Source organism: Theobroma umbraticum, unplaced genomic scaffold (genome assembly GCF_002168275.2).
Source record: "Theobroma umbraticum cultivar Fairchild unplaced genomic scaffold, ASM216827v3 scaffold_147.0, whole genome shotgun sequence".
Lineage (NCBI taxonomy): Eukaryota > Viridiplantae > Streptophyta > Magnoliopsida > Malvales > Malvaceae > Theobroma > Theobroma umbraticum.
In genome coordinates, this window is record NW_018397259.1 from 8,794,666 (window position 1) to 8,814,877 (window position 20,212).

At 34.3% G+C, this 20,212-nt stretch overlaps 4 protein-coding genes across 5 annotated transcripts in view; 2 read left to right on the plus strand and 2 right to left on the minus strand.

Annotated features, from left to right (window-relative positions):
• Nucleotides 1-505: 505 nt before the first annotated feature.
• Nucleotides 506-2,473, minus strand: LOC110415239 (uncharacterized). The gene is made up of 2 exons (XM_021426825.2): nt 1,870-2,473; nt 506-1,772 (listed from the first exon to the last, which is right to left on the minus strand). The coding sequence occupies exon 2, from the start codon at nt 1,673-1,675 to the stop codon at nt 773-775; it is 903 nt and encodes a 300-aa protein (XP_021282500.1). The 5' UTR covers nt 1,676-1,772; nt 1,870-2,473; the 3' UTR covers nt 506-772.
• A 3,900-nt stretch (nt 2,474-6,373) lies between these two features.
• LOC110415866 (uncharacterized) lies at nt 6,374-9,216 on the plus strand. Of its 2 annotated transcripts, XM_021427624.1 has the most exons (7): nt 6,374-6,987; nt 7,244-7,307; nt 7,439-7,551; nt 7,892-7,956; nt 8,587-8,642; nt 8,741-8,773; nt 8,877-9,216. In XM_021427624.1, exons 1-7 carry the CDS (start codon nt 6,764-6,766, stop codon nt 8,997-8,999), a joined length of 678 nt encoding a protein of 225 aa, XP_021283299.1. In that variant the 5' UTR covers nt 6,374-6,763; the 3' UTR covers nt 9,000-9,216. The 2 variants fall into 2 exon arrangements, with proteins under 2 accessions (XP_021283299.1, XP_021283300.1); XM_021427625.1 differs by lacking the exon at nt 7,244-7,307 and having other exon boundaries at nt 6,375-6,987; nt 7,450-7,551.
• A 2,653-nt stretch (nt 9,217-11,869) lies between these two features.
• LOC110415020 (L10-interacting MYB domain-containing protein-like) lies at nt 11,870-14,391 on the minus strand. Its single transcript, XM_021426487.1, has 3 exons — nt 14,232-14,391; nt 12,976-13,341; nt 11,870-12,885 (listed from the first exon to the last, which is right to left on the minus strand). The coding sequence occupies exons 2-3, from the start codon at nt 13,339-13,341 to the stop codon at nt 12,193-12,195; spliced, it is 1,059 nt and encodes a 352-aa protein (XP_021282162.1). The 5' UTR covers nt 14,232-14,391; the 3' UTR covers nt 11,870-12,192.
• A 587-nt stretch (nt 14,392-14,978) lies between these two features.
• Nucleotides 14,979-20,212, plus strand: part of LOC110415779 (zeta-carotene desaturase, chloroplastic/chromoplastic) — a 6,220-nt gene continuing 986 nt past the window's right edge. The window contains 12 exon segments of the mRNA XM_089783284.1: nt 14,979-15,612; nt 16,169-16,293; nt 16,498-16,632; nt 16,863-16,935; nt 17,080-17,153; nt 17,478-17,582; nt 17,951-18,195; nt 18,315-18,402; nt 18,622-18,664; nt 18,759-18,915; nt 19,064-19,192; nt 19,507-19,581. Of these exon segments, the coding sequence (XP_089639410.1) occupies nt 15,492-15,612; nt 16,169-16,293; nt 16,498-16,632; nt 16,863-16,935; nt 17,080-17,153; nt 17,478-17,582; nt 17,951-18,195; nt 18,315-18,402; nt 18,622-18,664; nt 18,759-18,915; nt 19,064-19,192; nt 19,507-19,581 (1,370 nt within the window). The 5' untranslated portion in view covers nt 14,979-15,491.

The following is a 20,212-nucleotide window of genomic DNA, read 5'->3' on the forward strand; positions in this document are numbered from 1 at the left end:
CTTCCCACATGTAAGATTTTTCTAGCATGATATTGCTGAAGGTCTCAAAGGCTAAAGCTATCTGATTTTCATTCAGTTAGGTTACCAATCTAGGAAAATTATGCAAGAAGCAAAGCTCTTATTTAATGGGAATTTAACATAGAATGCAAAGTTAGATATTAATACACAAGCGGACCAAGCCTATAACGTTTGGGGTGCCTAAACATAGTTTTTTCATATATCTGGAATAACCCAAGCACAATTATAGCATCAATAGAATTTTAAAATCAGTTTAAGAAACTACAACAAGAAGCAAAATCAAACTAAATCTGGTCATTTGACTTCAGCTGAGTGAAAGCCATACTTGCAGTTAAAGACATACCATACTTTTGGCCGAAAAGAAAAGGCATTCCATACTTTCATGATGATGCTTAGAGGAGATATCAACTCAGCTAGTCATAACAACACACACCATATGCTAAACCAACTCGAACTGCAGCTGGAAGAAGATTTGAACAGCTATCCATTGAAGAATTTTTCTTTTTTCATATAACAAAAATTGAGAATTAAACTAATGTATCAAGGATATACAGCTGACCAAGAACAATAAAATTGTTTTTGATCCATTAAAAGCTCAAGTTACTCCAGGAAGAAAAAACTGAAGGGGAACCGGAAAAAAAAAAACAAATGTACCCATTTTTTATCAAATTAATTGTAATTAATCACAGAGTTGATAAAAATCACCACTCACTAAAAGTTTCTGTTAGCACTTGAAAAGAACTTCACAATCTCTCTACTCATTCTTCCAAGCATACAAAATCAGTGAAAAACCAAGATTTTGTGACTTGGAATCTTGAAATCTCTGCGAGAAAGACCATTGCAACGTACTCGGATTAGGAATGGGTTGGCTAACCCACAACTTCTCTTCTGCTGCGAGGAATGTCTTGAACATAAAAACAGCATTTCCAAGTGATGCTCCAAAGAGCCAATTATGGACATCCCAGTAAACTTCTACAGCCATTCCATCAACCAAAATGGTATGGTTTCCCCGGAACTTCCACCTTAGCCGCTTCACTTGCATCAAGGTCTTTCCATCCAGTCGAATTATAAGGCAGGGGTCATTCACACCAATCGTGTCACATTCAATTATCAGATCATGAATTTGACCATTATCACAAAACTGTGCCTTGGTACCAAATACCTTCTTGCCAAAAACATGCTCCTTCTTGGCCACAAAAAGGACAGTGGAAGGAACAGGAGTTGCACCGGTCTTCTTATAAGCTTCTTTCCTCATGTCCCCAAGAAGCAAAACCATTTGCTTATCAGCAACAACACCAACATAAAACCCTTCCAAAGGTTCAGGCCCAGATCCAAATTTCGCTGAAGAAAGGTCCCAGTATATGTCTATTTTACACGAATATGCTTCTAAACTCTTAGACCCTTTTCGCTTAGAGAACAACCAGGGCTTTATTTCAACCTTACAAAGACACTGATTAGCAGAATCATCAATCCCTACACTTAGGCCTTGCCCCATCAAATTCTTGCTCCAAGTAACAGTTATTAAACAAGACCTACCCCGAATTCGACATTGATAAACACAAGTAACCAAATTCTGCGCAGTTTTACTAGTATTTGATGATGAAGAATCAGCCACTTGCACCCCATTTTCACCAAAACAGGATGGAAAATCTCTCATTTTTCTAACAAAATAACTCCAATTCCTTAAAATTCAACTCTTCTTCTCTTTAACACTTCCCACAAACTCTCTTTTGCGCACCTTTCGCAACCTAAAACTACACAATTAAAGCTGACTTAGGCTTTGAAAGACAAAAACAAAGGAGACAAAAGTAACAGAAACAGAGAGTAAAGAAGTGAGAGATAGAGCCTTACCTTAAACTGATCAGTAAAAAAACTGTCTCAAAAATAACACTCTCTCAAAACTGCCTCAAAAACAGCTTGTCAAGGCTTGATTTTGATCTGGAGTGGTACATTTTTTTTTCTTTTCTGCAAGAAACTCAAAACACCCATCAATGAAAAATGTTTAAAGCTTCAAACTTTAAAGACAGATTGAGAGAATGTGGGGGTCAAGTTCAAGTAAAGTGAAAAAATTTCAACAAAGAGAGAAGCAGACAAAAAGCAGAGTTCTTTCACTGTAAATTCCTCTGCTATCATTATCAATGATATTAAAATAAATTACAAATCTTTTTTTTTTCAAAAAATTTTTTACCTCCAGACAATGACAGCTTGAAAATAAATATTCCCCTTTTTTTTTTTTTTGAAGACCAGGAAAATGTGAAGGATTTTGGCAACTGGGTATTGCTGGAAAAGGCTGGTTTTTGAAGATTACTCTACACTGAGAAAAGAAAGTACAGCCCCCCCCAAAAAAAAAACAAAGAAAGAGAATCTCTCTCAGCTCTCTCTCTCTTGTAACTTTCCCTTAGCTGACATGCTCACATGTAACATAGTGAAGCCAAAATTTAAGCACAAACATTGAAGGGAGCTTGCTTTTAAGGGTTTTTTTTTTTTCTTTTCTTGGGGTTGAAACTTCTTTCAAGCTTTATGGATTGAAGAATATATATTGAGAGTTTAAGACTATAAATAAATAAAAGAGTTATGGTGAAAGAATGTGCTTCATCAAGTGGGGTCTAAGGAAACAAGAAAAATGCAAGCACGATTTTGTGCTTAAATAAATAAATAAAAAAGATTGGTTTTGATAGCCAATTGACACATAGATTACATACTTCAGCATGAAGACATGGTTTCCATGTTATGGTATAATTTCCATGACTGAAGATTACTATGTTTATGTTTTTCTTTTTCTTATATATATATATTTTCAAAATTTTTTATAACCAATTATTATTGAAATATGACATAAAAATAATTGCAAAATGGGATTTTGTAATCTAAACTAATGAACAAAATTTGGCAAAAACTTGAGGCTAGGACTAGAGTTTGACCCCAATTTTAGGTACCAACAAAGCACTCACTCATTGCCAACCTCATCATCATATCTCTCTAGGCTTTTCCTTCTCTCTCTTTTTTCCTCCCCTAAATTGTGTAGGTTATGTATTTCTTTATGGTTTCCACATGAGTTGGTCTTTTCTTGGTTGGATTTTGATTCCCAAAGTGTTGTTACCTTAAAAAAATTATGAAAAAAAACCATAAATATATTAGCCAAATATTTCTCTCTTTTTTTTTTGGCTTTATTTTTACTTCACAATTTTTATTTACTTTTTCTCTTTGAGATATTTTCTTGATGATTAGGGTAAATATCAGAAAAGGAAAAGGAGAGGGTGTGAAATGAATAAAATAGGAAAGTGAGGCCCACGCACAATCATGGCGTGTGAGAAAATGGGTTAAGATTTTTTTGTTTTATAGTTTAAAAAATCTTACTTTATGGAGAATAAAGACGTGGTATTCACGTGCAGTTGTCCATGGTTAGTTGGCACGCGTTACAGCCCAAACGGGGCCGGCTTTTTGTTCACTTGCGCCTTATTGGGCCTCCAAAAAGCCCGTTTCGTTCCTTGTCTTTTCTTTTTAATTAATTAATTAATTAACATAATAGATATAACCTTTTTTATTTTTTTGTGATTATGTTATTTTTATGAATTAAAGTTCTATTTGATTAAATAATTTTTAAAATTTTTTGGGTTTTCCTATTTTACATAATTACTAATTATATCAATAAAAATATACATGTACAAAAATTACAATTCTAATTTACATTGAGTTTTTTTTTTAAGATAATATTATGATTTATAAACAAAATGACTCACAAAGTTTATTATTTATAATAAGATATGAGATCGCAGAAATGACTTTTATAATTGATTAGTTTGTGTAATATAATTTTAAAATGAGTTTTTATGCATTGTTAGTGTATAAATTTTATATATTATCAATAATTTAAATTTCATCATTTCACTAATAAATAATTTTAAAAATTGAAAACTCTAAAAACTAAATATCTGTAATTTTAAAAATATTTATTTTAAAATATTTTTTAATTTAGATTTTTTATATATTTATAAAATAATACTTTATAATTAAATGGTGATGTATAAATAATATACACGGACAATATATCATATGGTTATAGTAGGAAATATAAACATTTACTAGTAAAGTGTCGCCGGACATGCAAGCCCGTCACTTTGTTAGCCTTATGGTCAATAATTTCATTAAGCACGGGACTCCATGACAAACCGGCCCTAACCATATCTTTATATGCATTTCATTTGTTAAAGAACCTTAGTTTATTACACCCTCTATGATTAAATAATTGGACCGACATAGGCGCAATCATCGGACCGAAAAGTTTATGAAAACAAAAATTAACCCTAAAACTAATTCACATTATTAAATCAATGGTACATCTAATACATTGCGTGTAATTCCCCCTTATCATACTTTATTTATCCTCTATTCATTTAATTTATCAAATTTGACTCATGCCTAATCTATCATCTAATTGCGATTAAGGCTAAATTACAAGCAATTTAGTAACTTTTTTTTTATTGTAATAATAAATCATTATAGTAGTAAAGTACGTAGGACAGATTGCAAGATCTTTAATGGGTTAAAAGATGGTGCTGATAAAACTTGAGGATTAAGGTTGTCTTGTCCTTAATTTCTTATAGTCTTATATTTATAATATAACATACCCAATGCTTCTTATTTAAGATAAAGGATTCGATGGATTTTGTTGGCTTTAATTAGCATGATGCCTCTATCGTGTCAATCAATCATTGGGTTTTTCAGTGACAACTAGTTAATTAAGTATGGGAATTATCTCAACAAATCTTATTAAAAACGTAAAAATTTTGATTAATTGGGTATTATGGTCTTACCATAATCTTATAATTAATTCAAAATACAGATTCACGTAGTCAAATTTTAAATTATATATATAAATATAAAGAAATTAAAAAAATAAAAAAATTTGAATATTTAACATCAAGTTTATTAAAGAAAAATAATAACGGTCTTGATTGTTTAAAATTCAGAATATTAAATTAAATCAAATCTATCTTACACAAAATCTTTTTTTTTACTTACCTTACGTATAAAGATTAAGTCAAACCAAATCGATTATGACGAGATCAAGCATCAACAAACGGCATTTTCACAATGTTTTCCGAGTCAAGAAAAGAGAGTTTCATGGGCAACCCGAATCATCCCACTAAAACCCGAATTATTTATTTATTTATTTATTTATTTTGAGGGGAAAAAGATTGATAAGGGAGGGGGGACACAATGAAGATGAACAGCAAAGAAATTCATGCGGGACAAAAAGAATATAAAAGGTGCAAAGAAGATAAGCAGCTTTGTTGAACCTTTATTTTCTTGCCCTTCCTTTAGCCTTTTGCCGGGTCGACACCTTTTTGCCATGACAATGAGCATCTATGTATCATTCCCCTTCCTTGGATCTTTAATCTTTTTGTTTGCATTCCTTTAGAAGTTGCCATCATGCTTACACTCCAACATCTCTAGTGATTTTCACAGCTTTTGATTTTTTTTTTTTTGAAACCCATAGACTCCAGAATTCTAAAGTCAAAATTTGGTCCACTCATTTCTTGTCACTTATTTGCTTAAGCATACTGAAAAAATCATCACTAGTATTATCATTTGACCATGTAAAAATTTTACGTATCATTTTTAAAAATAAAATCAGATACGGATATTTTAAATTTTCGTATCGTTTAATGTTGGATTTATTTTTTGTTTTTGTGGTGATGGAATTGGCCATAATTCTATACAATGACCATTATCATTGCTTCCAAAACTCTTCACAAGTTTTTTTTTTTTTTTTGCCCTTTTCAACCCCATGAATTTGACATTTCAATTTCCAATGTCAGAAAAAATATGCATAATAATCTTAGAGATTCCATCAAGGGCTTATTGGGCTGTTCAATTGGACCAAACAAAGCCCAAGTTTACAAGCTTAGTGAACCTATATTGGGCTCTCTGGGCTTCTGGTGTAAGCTAGGCCTTGCACCAAAGCCTCTCTCTCCGATATTTTATATATCAAATAATTAAATTTTTAATTTTGAATTTAGAGAAGATTTGTTTGATTTGAAACAAAAATTTAAAAATTTATTTATAGAAAGTGAAGGACTTAATTGAATAAAAGAGTATAATATGAGGGTTTTTAGAAGATTTATCCCTTTATTTTTTCCATTATTGCTCAGACAATCTTATTTGAAAGTGGCCAATCCTTTGTCTTGTGATCAAAAAAGGACAACACCGTCAGGTACTAATAGATTATCTTACCTTATCTTCACACAAATAATGTGGAATCTACGTTAATTAGCAATATAAAAATTTCTTACTTACATTGAAAAAGCAACAAGAAGAAATTGCAGCCCGATATGATTATCATGGACAAAAACTTGCTACGAGCAGATGACCTTATAGCTTAGCTGGACAACCACATCCAATAATTAATTCTACAAACAATTTCATTGCTTTTTGGCTCTGATGTGCCACAATGCCATTGGCTCAAAACCTTCATGTTTGAGTAGTTTGATACAGAAAGAGATGGAAACCAGACAAATGCTTCATGCAAACAAGCTGTTCTTGTTGCTTTGTGAACTCGGAGAGAGAGAGAGAGAGAGATAATTCAGAACAGGGTCACTTGTTTGTTTTTCACTTTTTCCTACATTTAGTTGGTTGCTTTGTCCTTTGAAGTTTTGTTCTCTTCTCGTTCTTTTGAGGGGGAGAGAGGGTTAGAAGGCAGAAGAGAGGAGTGTGCTGTTTTCTTGCCGGAAAGAGTGACAGAATGTATAAGCAAGCTTTAATGGGAGATGCATGGATAAGAGAAGCTCAAGAAGCATCAAAGTTGGTGGAAGATATAGAAACTAGAGTAAAGAACAAGAACCCATCTCTAAAACACCAAGAAAATAGGCTTGTAGACATTACTGCTCGGTCCAAGCTTTTGGAAGCTGGGATCAAACTTGATCGTCTTGAATCTCTCCTTAGAAACCCTCCTTCAAAACCCATTTTGTATGTTTTTTATCTCTCTCTCTCTCTGAGTTACTCTTTCTTTCCTTTTCTTTTTATTGCATCTTTTGGTGATCAGTTTAATTTCCTGTTGTTGTATCTTTGATGGTTACTTAATTTCCTGAAAATTTTTGAAGAAAGATATGAAATCTATGAATGGATTGGCATAGTAACCGATATGATCATTGATACGTAGATAGGAAAAGAAGGATTGCTTCTTAATTTCTGTTCGTTTTGGTTAATTGGCTCTTCACAACAGAACTGTGACTGTTCGCAAATGGTTGTTTCTAACTCTCTTTGTCATGGATATGGTAGATTCACTGGTAATTTTTTGACTTCTCTTTAAGCCCCTTTATTTTCTGCTCAAACCTCAAATCAATGTTATCAATTGTAAAGATAAACCATGTGGTAAATCAGTTCTCGTTCTGCTTGCATGAGTAACCTGTTGCTGCAGTCCATTTGCAGAACTAATGAAGATTTGGATTATCGGTGGAACATGCTGTCGGAAATGCAGCTAAGAACAAAAGCATTGGCTCTTAGCCTGTATGCGTTACCAACTTCAAGCAGGTATTGTTGTTCCCATCTCACCGTTATGCCAGACGGACCCTTGGATAAGAATATGATAATTAAGCCAAGGGAAATATGAAAGTAGGAATTAGCAAGCCACAATGAAACTCCGAATTTCTGCGTTGTGGTGTATAACCCTAATTACTTTTGATTATGTGCTTATCACTAAGAATCCTCCGTTATGTAAGGGACTTTTCAAGAAAAGAAAGAACTATGCAAAAAGAGAGAGTTGGTGCCTTCATTTCTTCTCAGGACTACAACCTGGTCTTTGATCTTGTCTGCTTGAATGTAATTGCCTTGTGGCATGAACTTAGCATATGTTTTTTATTCTTCTTTGCAGGCCAGGATGCTTAACTCCTGGAAATGCCAAAGCAATAAACACAAATGTCAATGACTGTGAGCAAGGTAGAATTCTATAATCTAAAAGTAAGGATAAAAATACTACAGATTTGTTTGCATCTTTTCTGCCAAAATATTGGAGTGGGAAATGGAAATGGTTGCAACTTTTGAAAGAATAAATTGGATTAATATAGAGGTTTAGATCCTATCATCACGCTCTTAGTAAGCAAATATTGTGGCAAAACGCATTTATCTAACTTTGTTGTCTTTGCTGATCCTTTCCTTTTGCTTTTAACAATATGATATGCGGGCCAAAGTTTTTAATGGATAAAAGAGCATCTGAGCTAAAGTAGCATCTCCAATCAAAATTAGGTTGGAGCAAGGACCCCTGGAAATGTAATCCTACAAGCATTTACGATATTTGGCTACAAAGAAAACTGGATGGTTAGATGTTTCATGATATTAGGATTTGAAATCTCCACTAATTATGAACTAATATGAGGAAATGGATGGATAAGTTTCCTCTCCCGGATTAACTAGGTCTGCTGGTCTTCCGCTTACCTTACCTTGGAAACACCTACACTGCACACATTGCATGCATCATATCATGGAAGCTGATGCTTAGGGAGGCCTCTTTTCATTGCTTCCAAAGAAACTGTTTATGACTTTGATTAATTTTCTCATCTTGTCATGTAGATCAAACAAAAACGTCATTGTCCAAAGATGACCCAGAGCTTCTCAGACCTCTCATTGTATGTTTTAGTATTTCTATTAAGTTATTGCTCTTCAAACAATGTTTCCCAAGCCTCTGAATTCTGACAGGCCCTTTGATTTTGCTTTTCTGATGCAGTCTAATGATGTAACGATGCAAAGCCAACTGCAGGTGTGGAAATCTTTTTTGAGCATACTGATTCACAACTTAAGTTCCAAATCTTTCTTAACCTCTTCATCAGTTTTTCTTTTCTCTTCTTGTGTCAATGGTGCAGATGAAGCAGTGTGGTACTTCTACTTCATTTAGTTTGCTTCAGAAGGTTTTCTGGATCTTCGGTGCAGTACTTGGATCAGCTGCACTTATATTCATCTTGGTTCTCATCTGTGCAGTCATATAATCTGATTCTCAGCTGACCATTTTGATTTTAAGACGTCTTCATAATCTTAAAGCTGGGAAAATATTTTACACCAATCTGTCTTCTACATTTTTGTTTGGTATATGACATTTCAGGACAGAGGAAGCCTATTTTGTAGAATCAAATACATAGTTACAAACAAAACTTATTGAAATAAATGAGGTGATATTTTATCATCTACTACAATTTTGAATAGTAATGTGGTTGTTCAATCCTGATTTCTAAGCTTCCTAGGGAGCATTCTAGGCATAAATTACAGAGAAGTCCCAGAGAGTATGTTGGAAGTGATTCAACTAAATCACTTTATCATATTTTAAAAATCAGAAGCTCTCGTATATGTTGATTGATATTGTTTTCCTCCCCCATTCAACAATGACAATCCAATTCAACTACATGAAAGCTAATGTCCTCCGGAAGAAGTTTCTAAACTGCTCTTCTTGCATAAATAAAGCATGCCTGGTGCCCGGAGAGTGGGAGAAGGCTCTGTCAAGTTGTCAGGTGGTGTATAACCTCAATCAAAACCTCTTGAACCTAAACCTTCAAATTCGAATAACAAAACAAGGTATTGTCATAGTCAATACCAACCAAGTTTTTTGACCTTAATATTCACTACCCATGCACTAAAGCTGATTATGACTGGGAACCTGTTTTATAATGTTTACTGTTCTGATAACTTCCGAAGCTTGATAAACTTGTCTCACACAAATTTGTTTGATTGTTATCCAACCTGGGATTGATTCTTGCTGCAAATTTTGAATGTATTTGAGTCATTGGCTCATCAACTAGACAACATTTACAAGTCGCTTGTTCAACCATCCCTCAGAGACATGGTCCTGAAATAGTACTCGTGGCTGCCCTGCAGCCTTAGAGATATGGACCACTAAAGAAAAAAGATGGCAACTTCATTAAGTTGGTTTTGTTGAAGGATGTAATGGTGCCGACAATCCTATTCATGTGAGTTAGGAAACTATGACTTCAAGTAGAAGGGAGGGAATCTGAGAGAAAAAATTGAAGATCACACTGGGCCTTCTTGTTGTCTGAGTAGGGTTCCTCATTCTTCAAGTGAAAATGGAAGAAAAGACTTATCACCAAACACTGAACTAGTTTTTCCTTTTTGTATCTTTAGCCTGCAAAAGGATGGAATGGGTGCTAGATATTGTAATCTATAATTCACCATTGTCTAAAGCAAATCAACATTCTCTCTCTCTCTCTGGAATTTCCCCTCTAAATGCTTTATTTCTTTCACCTACCATGAAGCACTCCCTTTTGACAAATGGGGTGGCTGCAATCCCTCCTCTTCCCATTGAAGAAGCTGTGGTTTCGGATGCACTCAGCTCCAAGAAAGAGTACTTACTATTTATAATATCTATTCTAGTATCGTTTTAGTGCATGAACATTGCTTGTTTTTCCTTTTGCCTTTTCCTTATTCCATTTCCCCACCATGTTTTGCAGCACAACATACCATACATATATGGCTCATTCATTCACTATTCACACACACATTCACAAAATGCATGAATGAAGAATGTATTTAGAATTGTCAACTGCCATTTTAAAGATTTTCACGACTCCGTTGTGGTTAAATTCTTTATTGCTGTCTCTTTTTCATGACTGAATTCTTTTAAATCTTCTTTTGCTGATTTACAGGTAGAGGGATATACATTTTATATGAGGATGTGAAGTCCTGCCCAGATGAGGATGTACATGTCCTTTGGTCCATACTGGTGGAATCCCATCCACCACAAATTACATCAAAACAATGAAGCATTTCAAGAATATCAAGCCCTTTAGTGTCAATATATCAGAAAAATAAAAAGCTAGTGGAAATCAAAGTATCCTTGCCAGTAGCCACTCCTCTATTTCTCTTTGTTTGGAGCTACATGTTGGTTTACATAAAAAAATAGGAGAAAAAGAATATGTAAATTAACAGGTCTTTTATGGAGGTCCATCTAAGATACTTAATTTGGACTGATATGCTTTCCCCATTGTAACCAAAAGAAAAGAAAAGAGCAGGTGTTTTCTGAAAGCTTTTGTTTGGCCATAACATTGAAGTGAGTTGCTTAGTCTATTTTCTGGCAGTTTTAACTCTCCTCCGGTGTTTTTGATGCTTAGACTTTACCTAAATATACTACTTTAATAATGGAGCCTTTCTCCTTTCTTTTTGTTTTTTTTTCCCTTCCAAACAACTCCAGGAAGGATTGACTGATAATGATATTAATATATCAGTCAAAACTTATATCTTACCTGCAAATAAAAAAAAAAAAAAACTCTTAGAGAAGGAAGACATGGGATGACACCATTGTCTCAGATCCTGTTGCTCAAGTGCCCCAAAATACAGAACTTTCCCTCAGGAAAAATGGCTGTAGAATTTTGTCCATTGACCGTGTTGCAGAACTCTTTTCAGTTTTATCAGCATTGGCAGCTTTTCATGCTAAGCCCATCAAAGGAAGCTCATTAATATTAGAATGATTAATAGCTGTGTTTTCAATTGATTAGGCAGGGCTACGCTCAGAAATAGTACCTATTTAGCCGTTAGATTCTTATTTTTTGGGTGCAAGCATAAATGGGTAGTTCATGTTAGAATAATGGGACCGTTGATTCAATTATTGAGTACATGTTCCAGTATAAGACCTGCAACTGGCCTTGCCTACCTCCAAATTGGTTGGTATTGGCATTGCCAAATTCTTCTATTTAAGTATAGCTAAGGCTTTTTATAGGGTCATTGATTCAATAAGAGTTCCTATTGCTGGAAGGAAGCACACAACTTGACTTTGCTTCTAGTTCTTGGTTGAGGTAGCATTTAAATTTAATGATTTTCTCACGAAATGAGAGTAGCTAATCAGCTATCACAATTATGGAGATTATGTCTGCCTAATTTTGTATTTCCAAATCAGCAATTTGAAATTTTGGATACAAATCTTAGGACACCTGGCATTTAGGTTTGCTTGTACTTTTATACAAGTCTAGACCTGTCAAGAGTATATCAAACCTATGGACAAAAGGAGGAGAACGTTTATATTCTAAACAGAACCATTTCTCACAAACCTATGGACAAAAAAGCTGCTTGAGAATAATTATGCTGGATGCGACAGCATCCATGGCTTAAGTTTGCTAGCTTCATCATCATCTTGATCAGAATACATTCAAATCAAGTTACATAAAGCTATTGTAACATTCACTGTCTTGCTGTTTGATCCCTTTGAGCGAACTTGGAGGTCTCCTCCATCTCCATTTTAAGCCACCAAGCTCTTGTCTCAGTTGACAATGACATAAACATCGTCCGCTTGTCTTTATTAAGGAACAGCTTCGTGGCAAAATAATACAACTGGCTCTTCTTTGGAACTTCTTGCTCCATGTTATCCAGCAATTGAACTGCCTCAGGAATGTTGTATGGCTCTGAAGTTAACTTGGCTGAAGTTGCCGTACTCATACTCTCAGCTGCACTACACAATCTATCTATATGCCTAGACAGTGCTGCAACCCTGCCAACTAATTTTGGTACTTTCTTTTTACCCTTGTTGAGATGAGAAGAATCCAACTCTTGGGATCTCTTCTTCTCGCATGGCAGCTCTGACTGGTGCTCAGATTCAGAGTGAGGCTGAGGATTCTGCTCCATGCAATGGTTATCTATCTCATTCAAACATTCATCTATTGCCTTTTTAGGCGTTGGAATGTCCTCTACCGGGACAACTTCTACCTTGACTTTAGGTGATTCATCTTCATCAGTTCCATCAGTTGGCGGTAAACCAAATGTCGGTGCCAAAGTTATGTCACCATTGACTAGTATACCTAGAAACATCCGATCTAATTTTTCTTCCAATTCTGGATCAATACCACCATTTTTGAACTTTATGGCCTCAGGCACGACCTACAAATTTAAACATGAGCATTATCAACCTTATATATTGAGAAATTAGAAAGAGGTGAATAAATTATTTGTTACGAGTCAATAATGTGCCTTTAACTTCTTTTCCCACCATGCCTCTGAAGCATCAATATTGTTCTTTCTTAGATCCCACCGGAAACATGTATCAAATTCATTCCCTTTGAGCTGCTTCCATAGCTTCCATTCTTTTTTCAATAGATCCCATCTATTTTTCAGCTGTGACTTTTCATATTCTTTACCAGTTTCTTTATTGAAATTTGCAACCAACCTTGACCACCCTTCCTTTTTAAAATGAGTTCCCGGCCTGCTATTATGATCTTTTTCCTTTATGCAAAGATCACAGAATATCATTGTTAAGTTCCTATCCCATACTGCCTTGGCTTTATCATTACTCCTACCCTGAATAACCTCTGTTGTAACAATTCTAGCGTTCTTCATCTATAAAAAAGAGTTTCAAAATTAGAAGAAAACATATATATATATATATATATATAAAAGCTTGCTGGCTATAGATATACAAAAGTAAGATCATATGGCAAGTAGAACGCTGGAACAAGAAACTCCGTTGAGATCAAAGTATAACATGATATCTCTTTCCAAATGCAAATATAGAACGAACAACCAAAAAAACAATATATTTCAGCTTTCAAAGCAAACAAACCCAACAACAAATTAGTATTCATTAATTAGAGAATCACGCATCAACCAACTGAACATAACTATCAGTGTCCGATCCAACAACAGTCCAGAGTCATTTCAATACAGTCATGCCAGTATTAATCAATCACATGCCAATGGTGTTTCCATTTCATGAACAAAACAGAAAAATTTGGGACTTCCTTCTCTTCTTTAAGAGTCAGTCCATCATAATTATTCTCTTTTTCTGATATTCATTCTTCCATTGCAGTTATACCCAACTGTAAGAGGAAACCTGGGTTTTTTCATCAAAACAAAGTTGAACTGGGCTCTGATACTCCCCTTACCAAAACTAATACACTCATATAAACATATGCATGTGATAACAAGGAAAAAAAAAACATTTAATCTATAAGAAGTTGCTACAATTCTAAGCACACCCTAAAATAATAGTATTAATAATTAAATAATAAATTAAAAACTGTTCAAGCCATAAGAGATAAAACAAAACAGAAATAACAAACCAAAATAAGAACAATTGCAGATCAATACAAAATAAGCAAAACCCATTAACCAAAAATAAAAACAAAAATTAAAAAGAAACAAACTTTTTTTTAGTATAACACAAAATGAAAATTAAATTGGTGAATTGAAAGGGAAAAAAAAGACAATTTTTTTGAAGAAAATAATACCTGGATTCAAATGGGGATGAAATCTAGGGTTTTTTCATGATGTAAAACGGAAGAGAGATTTTGCTTTGAGAGCATGAGGGGTCCAACCGTCCAAGATGGGAACTTTTTCGCGGTCGTCAAAACGCGGGTTTCTGATGGACGGTTTGGTCCCAAGCGAGTTTGGTATTGCGTTTGAACGCAATGCGAAATGCCACGTGGAGCTGTTAACGTCATGTTTCGCAAAAAAGAGAAAGCAAGGAGAGGGAGTTATGTGGAGGGAAGAAACAAAGTAAAATAATTATGAATTTCTTTAATTGCTTTGACAATTTAAGGAGATCAAAAGTAAAAATTATTTGTGTAAAATATATATTAATGTAGAATTTTTTTAAATATTTAATAATTATTTAATCAAGCACTTAAATTTATTTTTGCAAACCAAAGAAACTAATTAAGAGATTCTCTTTCGTTTATTAAAGACATAATACTTTAAAAAGTCCTTAAATTATTAAAAAAATTTAAATATATTCATATTCTTTTAAATACAAAATCTTAATTAAATGTAATAAAAAATAAAAATTTATTTCAATTTTTTATATAATTTAAAAAAATTTTAAATATTAGATCTATTTCCATCAATCAATCCTATTTATTTTTCTGCCAAACATGTGCTAAGTTAAAAATAGCCGGAAAGTGTCAAAACATCCAAACACAGCAAAGCAATTATAAATTCAACTGCTGTCTCAGTTTGGACATGAGGAAAATAAAGAAAACAGAAGAAAGAAGAAAAGAAAGCTCTTGAGGTCAGTTAGCCAGTTAGGCAACTAGGGCTATCGTGGTCCTTCCTCTTCCTTAGGCAATTTCACTTTAGATAAGGTTAAAAAATGGTACCATCCATTAAAAATGTTTAATCTCAACTCAACAAGATTCCTTAGCAATGTTCAACTAAAGGCAAAATTTGGTTATGGTTGGTCCATTATCAGTTAGTGGCAAAGTCACTGAAAAGACCCAACCTTGTTCCTTTTTCATTCCTTAAACACTTTTTCTAAGTTTCAACTTCCAAACTAGAAACAAAGAGAACCTTGGAAGTTGAATTCTCCAAGAGGTTCTTTTAGTAATACATCTTAGTTCCCAGACAAATTTTCCTCCTTTAAGCATCTGTAGTCTCTAGATTCCTTCTCTCTCTCTCTCTCTCTCTTTTTTCTTTGGTTGATCAAGGAAAGATATTATTACTTGTAATAATATAGGAAGGAAAATTGAAGTTCCAGTTTTTTTGGGTTGTCTATGGCTTCTGCTTCTTTTCTTTTTGCAGCCAGTGGCTTGGGTTCAGTGGCCCAGGTGAAGCCTCCAAAGCTCTATGTGAAGTCTTCTTTAGACACCAATATTTCTGACATGAGTGTTAATGGTAATCTTTTTTCTTTTCTCCAGTTCTTTTCATTTGCCTCAATTTTTTTTTTTGGCAAGACATGGTTTTTTTGGCTTCTTTTGATTCTGGGTTTTCTTCTTTTTTGGTTAATGTTTCTATTGAATTCTTTTTTGTGCTCTATGCCAAAGTTTGTTTCTTTTGGGGTCTTTTGGATTCTGGGTATTCTTGCTTTTGCGATCATTTGTGTGTTTCTTCTAGATAGCATAGCGATTTCCTGTTAGTTTGGCTGACATCTATAAGGGGCAGAGCTCGGACATGAGATTTTGGGATGTGAAAGTGTGGTTTCCCTTATCTTCGGTGGAAAGTGCTGTCCAATAAATTGTTTAATGGCTTGATTTTTCCTTTGTCAGCTTGGAAGAAAAGGGGACACCGTATAATTAATTGAAGTTCTTCTGTAGAGACAGAGCTTAGAGTTCTTGTTTCTTATCATTTAAGGATGAATGGCATTGATGCTCGATAATCATTTTTGAAAGTTATAGTTATGTAGCAAAATTTCATGTCATCATGGTCAATAATTGGATTGTTTACTTGGCAGCTCCAAAGGGGCTGTTTCCACCGGAACCTGAACATTATAGGGGACCAAAGCTCAAGGTGGCTATTATCGGAGCTGGCCTTGCAGGCATGTCAACAGCTGTTGAGCTATTGGATCAAGGCCATGAGGTTTTCTTGTCTCTTGGCTACCTGTTTCTATGCTATCTTAACCAGATTGGCATTTCAATATGCATAAGAATTTCATACAGAACCATATTTTACATTTTTCAGTTTCAGAAACCTAATTCTGCAAACTTCTTTCCTTAAATTAACATGATTTAGTGATATTTCATTATAGTGTTTGTAATTTAATTACTACTTTGGCTTCTTCAGGTTGATATATATGAGTCAAGGTCTTTCATTGGCGGCAAAGTAGGTTCTTTTGTTGATAGAAAAGGAAACCACATTGAGATGGGGCTGCATGTCTTCTTTGGTTGCTACAACAATCTATTCCGTTTGATGAGAAAGGTGAAGCACTAGGCTTTATAATAGTGATAGGACATTGTATCATTATGTGCTATTATATTCATTGGAAAACGTGTTTCTCATTACAAGGAAATGAGATTTTTGAATAAAAAATTTATCCTGATGATGGTGTGTTTTGTGATCAGTTGAAATTTTACTCATTATCCTTTTGATGTAGGTGCAACTATTTACCTGGTCTCTGATAATTTTCCTTGATCTCTACTTGGTCCTAGGTGGGTGCAGATAAAAATCTACTCGTGAAGGATCATACTCACACATTTGTAAACAAAGGGGGTGAAATTGGTGGTATGATTTATGTTTGGTCCTATTTAAACAATTTACGAGACAATAATTTCTATGTTAGGATCTTACTTCAGCATTGAACCAAAATTACATTCTTTTAGCCAGGCAATCCTGGCTTCACTTTTATGACTTTGAGTTTGGATGCAGAACTTGATTTTAGATTTCCAGTTGGAGCCCCTATACATGGCATTCGTGCTTTTTTATCTACAAATCAGCTCAAGGTAATTCTCTTCTACTACCCTTTTCTCGGACTGCTTTTCTCTTCCTCACTTCTGCTATCTGTCGCAGTGCTTCTCGCATATTCTCTGCCATAATTGTTGATACTGTTGCATTTTTCATCAGTGGCATTCCAAGACTTGTTTTCTAATTCTTAATGTATGTGCCCCACAATACACTCATAAATTTCTTCTCATCAACGGAGGAAAAATATTAAAATGTAGATTTAAAATGCAATGTTTCCTGTTAACATAAGTCTTATTTCATTTCCTTAAGCTAAAGTAGATGGTGCTTAAGCTGCTCACTGATTTCACATTTTTCAATAGCAGACGTATGATAAAGCAAGAAATGCTCTGGCACTTGCCCTAAGTCCAGTTGTGAAGGCTCTTGTTGATCCAGACGCAGCAATGAGGGATATAAGAAATTTGGATAGTGTATGTAATATTACTCTTTCTTCTTTTGGTTCTATTCCTTGTTAAATTCTCACTGAGTTTTGAGTTTTTATATAAAGTACTCTTTAACTTTAATTTATACTTATTCAACATCTTAATAGCTTGAAGTTTTCCTACACCACATGTGATCCTTTTTCTTTTTTTCATATTTTTTTCTCTGGAGGGTAGTTAAATTCAAACAAAATGTCTTTACTCTGTTACATCATTGTAATTCTCATGCTTTTGATACTCACTAATTTTGTCTTCTTCTTCTTCTTCTTCTTCTTCTTCTTTTTCCAGTTAACAACTTGTTCTGGGCATTTTTTTTTAACGTACTTCACATTTACTTGAAATTCATTTATTTCTTGCAGATAAGCTTCTCTGATTGGTTTTTGTCTAAAGGCGGTACACGCACAAGTATCCAGAGAATGTGGGATCCAGTTGCTTATGCCTTGGGTTTTATTGACTGTGATAACATTAGTGCTCGTTGTATGCTCACTATTTTCTCACTGTTTGCCACTAAGACAGAGGCTTCCCTTCTGCGCATGCTGAAGGGTTCTCCAGATGTTTACTTAAGTGGTCCCATCAGAAATTATATCACAGAAAGAGGAGGCAGGTATGTTATAATATAGGCCTACAAACTATCTTGTTGGGATAGTGGCTCACTACTTTATAGGTTTTTTCTATAATAGATTTACTAGTTCTCTTGTTTATTTTCTTTATTTGATAGAACAGGTTCCATCTTAGGTGGGGATGCAGAGAGGTACTTTATGATAAATCCGCTGATGGAGAGACATATATCACAGGGCTTGCCATGTCTAAAGTAAATGTTGCTTCCTTTAAATATTGGAAATTTAGTTGGTATTTATGCATTTGATTGGAACAGATTCAAGATTGAGCATTTGGAAGTATTAGTGTGTTCAAATGAGTTGTATGATATGCACCATTTTAAAATGAAATTTTGAATAGGTTATAGATGTTAAGATTTTGAAGATTACATTTTTCAATATAGGGCTTAATCTTTAAATTTCATATGTTGCAGGCTACTAATAAGAAAGTTGTGAAAGCTGATGCTTACGTTGCTGGTCTGTAGTTAGATCTTGCTCTTCAAAAGTTTAATTTTTTGTTTGACTTTTATAGAAAATGATTCTGAATCATCGTTTCCCTGTTTGTGGGCAGCATGTGATGTCCCTGGAATAAAAAGGTTACTTCCATCCCAGTGGAGGGAATCGGAATTTTTTAATAACATTTATGAGCTAGTAGGAGTGCCAGTTGTTACTGTGCAACTTAGATATAATGGCTGGGTCACAGAGTTGCAAGATCTGGAACGGTCGAGGTGATTCTTTCTTCTGTACTATGGTTGTGAACAAAGTGGGATTTTTTTGTTGGGGGCCTAATAAAAGCCCTCTTTGGCTTTGCTTCTTAAGGACTAACAAATTGCTTGCTATGCTTCATTTCCTCATTTATCCTGAACTCATTAAAAGGCAACTGAGACAAGCTGTAGGCCTTGATAATCTTCTTTATACTCCGGATGCGGATTTCTCCTGTTTTGCCGATCTAGCTCTCGCTTCTCCAGAAGATTACTACATTGAGGGACAAGGTTCATTGCTCCAGTAAGGATAAGTTTTTTCTTATTGTTATGACTTTCTTTATCTACACTATGCAAGGGTGTTTGGTTACTTATTACCATGTTGAGTAAATGTCTACACTGTTAGGGACTTAAAAAAGAAAAACGAAACTGATTTCAATCTTCAAACAATTAAAAACTCTTAATTATTTATACTATGTTGATGATTGGATGTGAGTCTGGAGAAAATTTGATGACCTTTAAATACCGGGCTTGTAGATTCCTATAAACTCTCTTGGTACTTCATCTGGTCCTATAATGACCAAATATTTTATTGCTTGTTGGATTGTTGTCTTGCAGGTGTGTCTTGACACCAGGTGACCCTTACATGCCATTGCCAAATGATGAAATCATAAAGAGAGTAGCAAAGCAGGTAGGAAGTTTATAAGGAACCTTTATTCTTAAGTTATTTTTTTCAACTTTCAAGAGACCAAAATGCATAATTCTCTCTTTGTCCAAGTCTAGTTTTACTTTTTGAACAGATCTCATTTTACATAATTTATTATCCATCTCTTTGGCTCCACTTGTTTCTGTTAGATTTTTTGGTTGAATAATTAAGTCCATCCACACATGCACACAAGTTGAAGTTGGTCTCAGATAACTGTGCTTGATCATACATGCAGTACCAGCCTATTTCTAAAGTTTGATAAGTGGTGACCAAGTCCACTATATTTTCTATGAGATGCTATGTCAATGTGATTGGAGACATAAGAGAGTTCAGAAAAACCTTTAGTTATAAGAGCACATCTAGTTACTTTTTTCTTTTTACTTCAATATCAGCTGCTTTATCAAAGAGTAAAGTGTTTCATGAATTAACAAGTACAGTTGGGGACTTCATTAGTTTGGCTTGTTGATGGATCTTCTCTGGGTTTAGTCTCTAGGAATGCTGGATAATTGTGATCTAGATATATCGTGATCACCACCATTGTTTATCTTTCGTACCTTCTTTAGTGTAAAGGTCAGCGTTATTGAATTTTCACTCTCATAACTTCACGTCTTCACTGTA